We start from the raw sequence: 11,522 nt of genomic DNA, 5'->3' as shown, positions 1-11,522 counted from the left end.
GACAGACAGAGGGGGGGGGGGCTTTATAGATAGCTAGACACAGATGAGGGGATGGGGTGTGAGAGCGCGAGAGAGTTGATATCCATTAAGCGGAGAAGGTCACAGAGAGGAGATTAACAGAAGGGACAAAACAAAAAACAGCGGAAGTAAGGAAGGAAAGAAGGAAGGAAGGAAGGAAGGAAAGAAAGAAGGAAGGAAAGAAAGAAAGAAGGAAGAGAGAGAGGGAGAGAGGGACAGGGGTAGAGGAGTGGACCAGGTCGGCTGCAGCTATGGGAGAGAGCTACATGTACCAGCGCCTCCCCTACGCCAGAGGAGAGGAACTGGGAGAAGAGGAGGAGGAGGAGGGCAGAGAGATCAGGGCAAGGGACGGCGGACAAATGGTAAAAGTCTCAAGTTGTTTACCGTGTTTCAGGGGTTTTGTTTGTGATAGGGGAGTAGATGAACTGATTGATTGTTATGTGTGTAAATGTAGAGTGTTTATACTGTATTTTGATGTGCGTGTGTGATGTGTGTTTAACTTTGGCTCACATTACTGTGTGTGCGTGTGTGTGTGTGTGTGTGTGTGTGTGTGTGTGTGTGTGTGTGTGTGTGCGCGTGTGTGTGTGTGTGTTGCACATGTGTGCTATTTGGCATGTGCGTGTAAGTGTGCAGTGGTGCAAAGAGTACTTTATTTCTGTACATAAGTACATTTATCAAGTATCTTTAATTACTTAAGTAGATTTAAAAGCATACCTCTCTACTTAATTTCAAACAGTCACATTTATTTGGTTTAAAAATAATGTATTTGTATATTTAATGTAATGTAATTTATATACTTTATAAATTACGACAAGATCACCTCTACAATTTTTTTCACTATTATTGTTGAGGGGTTATCTGCAGAACAAAGGTACCAAAGCACCTTATGCATTATTATAGGCAACAAGTACTTTTACTTTTTATTTCAGAAAATATTTCATTAATAACTTTCATGTCTGCAAACCTGCAAACACACACATGCATGTAAAAACACACTCTGACACATACACACAAAGAAAGTACTTGCTGTTAAATGTAATTTGAGTGTTAAAGTATTAAAAGTAAAAGTACTTGTGTGCCTTATTTTTGGACTTTTTCTTCAGTCACCATTGCCCCAGTGAACCACTGATGGTGTTGGAATAACTTGAATATGGAATAAATTCGGTGTCTCAATTCACAAATATACACAAAATATATTCAGTCACATAAAAATGATGCTACATTTATTTGTAAAATGATGTACACAACACTTATTTCAGGAGGGAGAGATATATTTACGTATTTATCTTTATGGATTATTTTTTTGCATTCAAAATCTCAATACAGATTTGTAGATTGTAGTATTTATTCATATTCTCCCCTTTGTATTCATTTTATTATATATATTTCTTGATTCTGACACAGAATTGCTTCCATAGTTCTCTCAATACTTGATCAGCTGTCACCAATCACTCAAAACATCAGGTTTTAGAGTTTCCCTGTTGATGAACTGAGCATCTGACCGGCTGTGTAGATGCAGTGTGAGGAAGGCACCGAGTGGCTCGTGGAGCTCCTGACGGACGTGCAGCTGCAGCAGTACTTCCTGAGGGTCCGCGACGAGCTCAACGTTACACGCCTCTCCCACTTCGACTATGTCAAGAACGAAGACCTAGAGAAGATCGGCATGGGGCGTCCCGGTGAGCCCAGGGTTTTTTTTTCTTTTTATTAAATATTTCGTAACAGCAGCATGATTTTACGCAGGAGAGACGCTTGCTTTGTTTTGGAGTCAGTGAGTGGTGTTATCATTATCACAACTGCAAAACTCAGGAAAAACAACAAAAGCACAGTTATTATTTTGCCTTCTCAGTTACACAATTTTCAGCCAAGTTGATTTTTTAATCCATTATGAATCTTTTTTCAACTTTGAATGATGTATTGTTTAACGTATTTGCTGTTGCCTCCCTGATTTTTCTTTTTTGTTTATTAATTGGAGGCATTATGTTGTATCATTAACGATCCTGTTTGTTTCAAACACTGAGGCTTTTGCCAGTGTTGAACCATAAATAATGTAAAAATGTAAAAATGCATCGCAGTTGGATATATGATAATGGATTCCCGTTGGGAGTGTGAATATAACGCCGAACTCTGAATTTCCCTCCAGGCGTCTCATTGTAAAATATGAATACGTTTACATGCATCCCATAATCCTTTGCTTCTTGGTTGCTTGAGGTGGTGGGCATTTCCTTGTTCCTTTTTTGTGAATGTTCATCCATAGCTACAGTTCACTGACCACAACTAGCTTCGCCTGCTTAATGAAATTTACGGCAGCCATTTTTGTTGGGAGTGGTGGACCCCGCCACCAACAATGAAAACAGCATGTACTGTAGAGGGAGCACATATATAACATCATTACATTGAATGGCTGTTTCTTACACAGGCAGCTAAATAACACATTGAATATGGGATTTTTTTAAATAAAACATTTATTTTTTCAAAATAAAAATATTAAAAGACGGACAGATACAGGGGTTACATCCTCGGCATCACACAGATGAAATGGCTGAAGACCGGGGAGACAGTGATGGATGAAGGGTCACACGAGAGTCACACGAGATGCATGGCCGAGTGATTGCTAACACACGCTTAGACCACAAAATCTCCAGACGAGTCATACGGACAGCACCTGACGGAGCCACCAAGAGGCTGATTGATTACATCCTTGTAGACAAAAGAACGGGCAGGCGGCATAAATGGAAACAAAACACAGTTGTCCCCGGGAGTGATCACAGTCTTGTCGTAATGACGCTGAGACCGAAACTCAAGAACCTTAAGATGACCCCCCACCACGCGGGGGAAGTACAATGTCGGGAGACCCAGAGACCGAGATGTGCTGGAACCGTTCAAAACAACGATCGGAGGAAGGTTTGCACCGCTGATTGGAATGACATATCGGACGCATTCACAAATGCTGTGACGGGAACCGCCCTCCAAGTCCTGGACAAGGCAAAGAAACTCAAACAACCTTGGATGACGGCGAAATTCCTGAGAAACTGCGACAGAAGGAGAGGTCGAAAAGCCAAAAGATATAAGGACGAGGAGAAACTGGAACGTAGCGTGTGAAGTCGTGAAGCAGCTAACCGAAGAGAAGACGGCTAAAACTTCCGTAGTCAACTATGCCAGCGGTAAACCGCTAGCAGAGGATGGAATGATTCAGACGGACGGGGATTGTCGAACCACTGATGGAGACTGCCGGACGGTGAAAGCTACGGCAGTTCGGGCGCGTAACAAGAAAAAAAGGGTCTCCAGTAAATACCGTCATGCACGGCACAGCTGATGGAAGAAGGGGTGCAGGAAGGCCGAGGGGAGAACGGGTGATGGACGCAAAGAGACGCGGGGTGCGGTCTGGATGTTTGGAGATGGGTGGTGATGTGACAGCCCCCGGGCTCCGAGAATATCCTGGCCTGACCTGTAAGTTTCCCACGTCCGGTAGGGAATGTCCACAAGTTGAAGGTTTATCATCCGAGTTCGGAAGTCGATTGTTCTCTTTGTTATCTGTTTCTGTTGAGTTTCAGGGCGTGGGACGCACCTCTGATCCCTATCGGTGGTTCATTTTGTGTGTTTTCAACCGCTTCTTAAGGTCAGAGGAGACTCTGGGAGGCGGTGAAGAGGAGGAGAGCGCTCTACAAACGCAAGTCCTGGATGAGCAAGGTGCAGTCGGCCCTTCTCTCTCTATCTCTATCTCTATCTCTATCTCTATCTCTATCTCTATCTCTCTCTCTCTCTCTCTCTCTCTCTCTCTCTCTCTCTCTCCCTCTCTCTCCCGCTCTTTTTTATCATCTCCATCATCCATCTCCCTCCCTTTCTCTTACTCCCCGTTCCCTCTGTCTCTCCCCCTCTCCCTGTCTTTCTTACTTTTTAAATGTTGAACACAATCGAGCAAAATTGTAAGTTCTATTGCTTCTACATGATACAATTTGCATATATGCAATATGCATACAATTGCATTTGATTGAATTTACTTACCTTATGGAAAAAAATGTCTTTGTTTTTTTTTAAAACTTGTCTATAAAAGTATTATATTTAACCCTCCGATACCTACGTGCTTCTGTGGGCAGGTGTTTCCAGGGAAACGAGCTGAGGCCGACGGGCAGCAGCAACAGCTGCAGCAGCCCGGTCCCCAGGCTGACCTGGCCACGCCCACCACCAGCAGCGGCGGCAGCAGCAGCCAATCAGGGGCCTCGCTGACCTGCCTGATCAGGGAGGCGGAGCTCCAGCTGTTTGAGCGTCTGGGCGACGGCTCGTTCGGAGTGGTGAGACGAGGAGAGTGGACCGGACCCAACGGCAGAGTGGTGAGTGAGTGAGTGAGTGAGTGAGTGAGTGAGTGAGTGAGTGAGAGAGAGAGAGAGAGAGAGAGAGAGATTCATAGAGAATTCATCCCCAGAGGGAAATTGCAGTGTCCCAGCAGCTCACATCAAACAAGAGGCAGTAATAATAACAACAATAAAATAATAAATATGAAAATAAAAAAAGAATGTGGCAATATATGTGGAAAAAAAGTCAAATATACAATAAAGCCTCACAGCTCACTGTAAATAAAAATATAAAGATCTGGCAAGACAATGGAAAATAACTCTGAAGAATTGAAGCAGTATAAACCTGAAGAATGTGCATATGCAGTAAAAACAGAATGAAGAATAAACCAAAAATGAACAACTTCTGGTTTAAATGTTTTTTTTTAATGCAGATTTTATGGATGTTTTTACATATATCTAACTCTCTCTCCCCTCCTCTCCCCCTCTCTCCTTCCTCCCTCCAGCTGTCCGTTGCAGTGAAGTGTCTGAAGGGAGGCGTGTTGGACTCGGAGGCTCTGGACGACTTCATCAGGGAGGTGAACGCGATGCACTCACTGAGCCACCAGAACCTGATCAGCCTCTATGGCATCGTCCTCACCCAGCCCATGAAGATGGTGAGCGACACACACACATACACACACACACACACAGACACACACACACACACACAGACGCAATCGCCACGCCCCCTGACCATGAAATAACCCAGGTCCTCGCTTATCGACCAATTTGCATAATAACCAGGTCCTAGGAACAGAACTCGTCGTTAAGTGAGTACCTCTAGTAATAATAAGGACACGGGCCAATGCCTTTCACGCCGAAATATCCAGCCTGGCTAAAACTATCCGGCAGACATACTTGGCCAGAATCTACGAACATGTTTAAGATAAGATAAGATAAGATAAACCTTTATTAGTCCCACACTTGGGAAATTTACAAGGTTAAGGTTTTGTGTAAGCCGGTATTTCACAAGGATCACGTGGTTTAAATTTCATCCAAATCGATCCACATACGGAGCAGATATTAGTGAAAAACCGAACAAATTTAACCCAAATTTTTCAGTTTGCCTTGGTTAACTGGCATGTCACACGTCCCATTCTAAAACCAATGAGATGAGATTAAGAGTAAGATGCTTTATGACGTCATCATATTATTTACTATAAATGTAGAAATTCTAATTGAGAATGTCAAGTAGGACCGTGTCCAGTGTGCGGTGTGGACTCGGTCACTTTAACTAATTCACACTTCATCTAATAACTAACTTGTTATTATTATTTCATTAGTTTTGCACCTTTCTGCCCTGTTAGCTTGTGTGAATAGTTAATACAAGCCACAAATGAATGTGACTGCTCAACCTTGTTTACTATTCACTATGTTAGCTTCCATATGACACATTTTTCATTTGTACTTTTGGGAATGGGGGGTGTCAAGTCCTTGAATTCCCAGGGAGGGGGGCCCGGCAAAAAAACACTTGAATACAACTGGTTCAACATAATACCTACTCTACATATATACATACATACATATACTCAACATAATACATACACTATGTTTCCAATGCAACCTGGCAACCCGAAGTTTATGAGGGCTTGACTCCCTAGTCATTTTAAAATGTGTGTCTCAAACAGTGTGTCTGTCTGTTGTCTGTCTGTCTCTCTGTCTGTCTGTCTGTTCATATATGTGCACGTGTTCCTGCTATGTGTGTGTAGGTGACCGAGCTGGCTCCTCTGGGCTCTCTGCTGGATCGTCTCAGAAAGCGTCAGGGCCACATCCTCATCTCCGCTCTGTGCGGCTACACTGTTCAGGTCAGCGTCACCGCCAGGCACATACATACACCATGCATCCAAACAATCAATAACAGAGGGATGGATAGATAAAAATCAAAAATGTAGGGGAAGTTTGCATAAATATACTGAATATAATATCTGTACATGTGCTGCATGTGACAGGGTGGAAAACAAAGAGTTCTAACTATATAGACACTGCAATTCGTTCTAAGTATGAGTGGAAGTGTGTTTGTATTTTTCATATTTCCATGCATGTGTCTGATGTGTGTGTGCAGGTGGCGTGCGGCATGGCCTACCTGGAGCAGCGGCGGTTCCTCCACCGGGACTTGGCGGCCCGCAATGTTCTGCTGTCCACCAACGACACAGTGAAGATCGGCGACTTTGGCCTGATGAGGGCGCTGCCCAAACACACTGACCACTATGTCATGGAGGAGAGCCACAAGGTCCCCTTCGCATGGTAGGACACTTTATCAGGGGGCGGCTTTATTGGAGACAGAAGGGGGGATCCTATTGACGTTGGCCCACTTGGGAGGGCCGTCGGTCGTCAACGCCACATGAATGGCGACATATTTCACTGTCAATGTTTTCACTACACACAGTCTGTTGAAGTATACCACAGCCTGATATTCAGATTGGACGTTCGGAATTGGAATAATTGATGACTGTGGGCTTTCCTCAAGCCCAGTTAATATTCTGATAGTACTAGGGACTGATAGTACTAGGGCTGCCCCCTGAAAGGAGACGAGTCGAATCATCAGCAGGAAAGCCATCAGTCGACTGAGATTCTTTAAGTCCAGCCTGCACAGGAATTACTGCATAGGGATAACATTTCAACAAGGAATTATAAATAAAGCGAATCATTAATATAGTTTTATATGTGTGGTTCGAACATGGCTCTCCCTCTGCCCTGGTTACCGAGCCCTGTTCCTCCAAATAAAACAACTGAAAACAGTGTGGGTGTGGGTCACCCGAGCAGGAGGGGACACGACCTGTAGACTCCTTCAGATTATTTTCTGCGCGTAATGCATGGAGAGGGGGCGATTGGGGAGAGAGTTACAGAGAGAGTGTCCCCGTTACACACGGTTTAGTTCCATACCCAGATGTTCAAACTTCGGGCGCTGATCGCTGGCTCGCGCTTCGTCTGTACCGTCAGAGAGGGAGACGGGTGCATCAGTCCCTCTCCGTGCACTGGCCTCTGGAGTGTTTTTGAAACCCGGGTCAACCCACTAAAAATTGGCGATTTACACCTTTACCATGACGTCACAAAACACAAACACGCCGGAAAAGGGGCGTGTCATGGTTCCTGTGTGATTGGGAATAAAACAGTAGATGAGACAGCAACTTAAACAAACAACGATAAACAAACGAACGACAAAACTTGAAAAATAAAGACGTTTTGAGCCGTTCAAAAGAATCGGATCATTCATGAACGACCCCACACCACAGTAGAAGCAGCGCTCCCCACCGAGCGGCGTGGGGGGTTCTACACTGTGGTCTCCATGGAGTGATCCCCACACTCAAAATCACTTCATGGTTCCCCATGCGGAAAAAAGTCAATAACTTCTGGTTTTGGATTCTAGATGAATATGAAATGATGGAATGATACACGGATATTGCTGTCTATTTACGCGCCAACGTCTGGAATTTCAATGTGCGTTGCGCCGGTAAAGGGACCAAAATTAGTGGCATGACCCAGGTGTCCTGTTCACATCAGAGCCGATTGGAGGTGGAGCCGATTAAAACCCGAGTCTATTGCTGGGTCATTTAATCCGGGACCGAGACCCGGGTTTTTCCTTCCCCACTGGTGACATATGAGGAATGTTAGTGGGTGTAACCGGGTTTTTGGTGCAGCGCAATGGGGCAATAGTCTCTCTATCTCTACCTCGCATATTATGGGAATCAGTAAATAATACATAAAAGGTTTTTATAACTCCAACTCTCTCTCTCTCTCTCTCTCTCAACACTATTTGGAGTGTTTATTTGAAAAGTTTGGAGAAGAGCTTTCTGCCACTTTTAGATACAACGGACTGAACCGGACTAAATGTACAGTCCAGAGAACATTTTTAATCAAGAGGTCCTTCCGTCGTTTGTTGCCCCGGCGACAGTCCGAGCGTGGGTGCAGGATTTTAAACTACAGTGGAGCTGCAAGGAGATTATCCCATCAGTTTTAGATCTGTTTGCGTGATTCTTTCCCTGTATCGCTATATCGCTGATTTTTTGGTTGTTTGTTTGTTTTTTTAAATTCTCTCTGTTTCTCTCTCTCTCCATCTCTCTCTCTCTCTCTCTCTCTCTCTCTCTCTCTCTCTCTCTCTCTCTCTCTCTCTCTCTCCATCCCTCTCTCTGTCTCTCTCTCTTTCTAGGTGTGCTCCAGAGTCCCTGAAGTCTCGGACCTTCTCTCACGCTTCAGACACGTGGATGTTCGGCGTCACCCTGTGGGAGATGTTCACTCACGGGCAGGAGCCCTGGCTGGGGCTCAACGGGAGTCAGGTAATGTGCGTGTGTGTGCGTGTGTGTCTGCGTATGTGTGTGCGTGCGTGCGTGTGTTTATATGTATCCACGTGTGTGTGTGTGTGTGTTGGCGTGCAGATCCTCCACAAGGTGGACGTGGAGGCGGAGCGGCTGTGCAAGCCAGAGGACTGTCCACAGGACGTCTACAACGTCATGCTGCAGTGCTGGAGCCCCAAAGCGGAGGACAGACCCACCTTTGTTGCTCTCAGGGACTTCCTGCTGGAGGTGCGGTACGGGACAGAGCACAAAGTGGCACACGGCACACAAAAGATGGCTGCCAGAGTCACCCGAGTCAGGAACATAATATGATTGTGGAATCTTAACGGTTTTACAAAATGATCACCATCAACTAAAATAGGAGATCAGCTGATGATGTGGGTCAATGACAAGACTTTTATTTGTGTCCGAACCAATTATCATTGAAATAAACTAGACATGAAGACACATGTTAAAGAGAAAACATCTCTATAAAGTACGCTCAACTTGAAAGGTAATTTTGGGAGTTTTGTGGCTTAAAAGGCTTAAAATGTCAGGCGTTGGCACCGTGTTTAAGACCTACAAAGCTTTATTTATGTTGTACGGCCTGACATAAAAAAAAAAAAAAAAAAAGATGTAAAAAGTCTTTCGACTTAATAGACGTACGTGAATAGACAAAATACATGTGTTTTACAAAATATAAAAAACTATAAATGCATGTATTTCAATATTCTTTTGACTTCCCTTTAAAAACCGTATTTGTCGTTTACCCATGTGTGGAATCTCCTTTGCAATATATTCGAGCAGCATCTCGCAGGTCCGATCTATCTTTTCCGTAGCCTGACTCATTAGTTATTTGACAGGGTTCTCACCAGGTCCTTGAGGTGCTTGAGGTGCTTGAATTTCATCCTCAGAAATTAAATCACTGAAATGCCTTGAAAATAGCCCTTTTGTGCTGAGGTGCTTGAAAAGTCTTTGAAAGAAACGCGATCACTGGAAACCTGTGATATTCAATTGTATCGTAATAAAATGTTTCCAGAAATGACATAGAAGATGCCAGGGAAATGTACTTTGGTTGGTTGGAAATAGAAACTTATAATAGCAGATGACAATGACATTAATAATAGATATATAGATATTTCATTGGTAAATATCACATTGAAAATGTATTATATATGTTTCAAGTGTAAAGTAATTGAAAAAAAAGTGCTTAAAAAAGTACTTAAAAGTCCTTGAAGTGAATTTTGTAATGCCAAACCTTGGTTAGTACTGGATTCTTTCATTCAGTATAATACCATAATGCCATGGGACGTGGCGTCTGAGAGTCTGAGAATCATCTCGGTGGAGATTTCAGCCAAACCTCGTGCAATGTACGATGTAGAACCCGGAGTCAAAACTGATTCAAATCATATTCATTCCCAAGTAGGAGCTGTGGTCCAAATTTTTCTTTTTTATAAGGGACATAAGGAGTCGAATTAAAAGCGGACGGAAGTAGACTAAATTACAATTGTGTGTGTGTGTGTGTGTGTGTGTGTGTGTGTGTGTGTGTGTGTGTGTGTGTGTGTGTGTGTGTGTGTGTGTGTGTGTGTGTGTGTGTGTGTGTGTGTGTGTGTGTGTGTGTGTGTGTGTGTTCAGACCATGCCTACAGACATGAGGGCTCTGCAGGACTTTGAGGAGGAAGACAAGCTGCAGATCACCATGAATGACGTCATCACCATTATCGAGGGCAGGTCAGTGTGTGTGTGCGTGTGGCATATCAAGGCCCTTCCTACAAGTCATAACAAAATAGTATTTTGTCTTTATCTTTTTAATGGTTTTCTGCATGTGTTTGTGTGAGAAGAATTATTTTCGACCTCTGCTGGTCAAGTCCCACTGATAGTGGGACACAAAATATGGAAAATATACCACAAAGCCGCCAACCGTACCCAATAAAAAATCTGACGATAATGCACTGAACCTTGTTATAAACAACAGATATAATCTCAAAACAACAGAAATTCTTGAAAACTAAAACAAAATAGAAAAAAAAAAATGTAAAAATTAAAAATAACTGAATATTTTTCAGTTATTTTTTAATTTTTACATTTTATTTTTTCTATTTTGTTTTTTCTATTTTTGGTCAGGCCCAAAAATGAAATATATGGTCCTATACGACAATTTCATAAAAAAATTATATATAATATATTTATTTTATATATATATATATATATATATATATATATATATATATATATATTTATATATATATATATATATATTTTTTTTTTAATGTGTATGTTTGTGTGTTTATACTGTATATATGTATATAATATGTGTGTGTGTGTGTGTGTGTGTGTGTGTGTGTGTTTTTGCGTGCATGTCCAGGGCTGAGCACTACTGGTGGCGCGGTCAGAACCGGCGGACACTACGGGTGGCCCAGTTCCCCCGCCACGTGGTGACGTCGGTGGCCGGCCTGTCGGCTCACGACATCAGCAAACCGCTCAAACACTCCTTCATCCACACGGGACACGGGGACATCGACCCCCACCGCAGCTGGGGCCACGCCGACCGCATCGACAGGTACGAAACACACACACTCACGTTTACACTCACTGCGAATCGGAAGGATCAGGTCGGTTGTTTTGGCCCCGGTGTCCATTATCTTTGTAATTTGTTTCTGTTGCAATTACGGTTTTAAACACTAGAGGGCAGCCTAGCATAACATTTGGTTTTAAGTAGTCCTGGCTGTGTGTATGATTGGGGTAAAATTGCTGGAATTCCTGTTTGTGTTGTTAAGGTTGGCCATCCAGAGTATCAGCTCTGAATGTTTTATGAATTGCCCCGGATCTATAATAGCCCCGTGTCTAAAAAAAAAAAAAGAGAGACGGTTAGAGGGCTTGTCATCTGGTCAGGGCCGGCGTTT

At 43.3% G+C, this 11,522-nt stretch overlaps 1 protein-coding gene across 1 annotated transcript in view; it reads left to right on the top strand.

Annotated features, from left to right (window-relative positions):
• Positions 1-269: 269 nt before the first annotated feature.
• Positions 270-11,522, top strand: part of tnk2a (tyrosine kinase, non-receptor, 2a) — a gene marked incomplete at both ends in the record, with an annotated part of 50,718 nt that continues 39,465 nt past the window's right edge. The window contains 11 exons of the mRNA XM_080020461.1: positions 270-380; positions 1,532-1,694; positions 3,635-3,705; positions 4,113-4,346; positions 4,814-4,963; positions 6,059-6,154; positions 6,412-6,593; positions 8,497-8,623; positions 8,723-8,869; positions 10,256-10,350; positions 10,985-11,179. Of these exons, the coding sequence (XP_079876587.1) occupies positions 270-380; positions 1,532-1,694; positions 3,635-3,705; positions 4,113-4,346; positions 4,814-4,963; positions 6,059-6,154; positions 6,412-6,593; positions 8,497-8,623; positions 8,723-8,869; positions 10,256-10,350; positions 10,985-11,179 (1,571 nt within the window). The remainder of the gene's footprint in view (positions 381-1,531; positions 1,695-3,634; positions 3,706-4,112; positions 4,347-4,813; positions 4,964-6,058; positions 6,155-6,411; positions 6,594-8,496; positions 8,624-8,722; positions 8,870-10,255; positions 10,351-10,984; positions 11,180-11,522) is intronic.

Source organism: Zeus faber (genome assembly GCF_960531495.2).
Source record: "Zeus faber genome assembly, chromosome: 19".
In the NCBI taxonomy this organism is placed as follows: Eukaryota; Metazoa; Chordata; class Actinopteri; order Zeiformes; family Zeidae; genus Zeus; species Zeus faber.
Note: the sequence above shows the minus strand (reverse complement) of the source record. Positions and strands in the feature narration are given on the sequence as shown.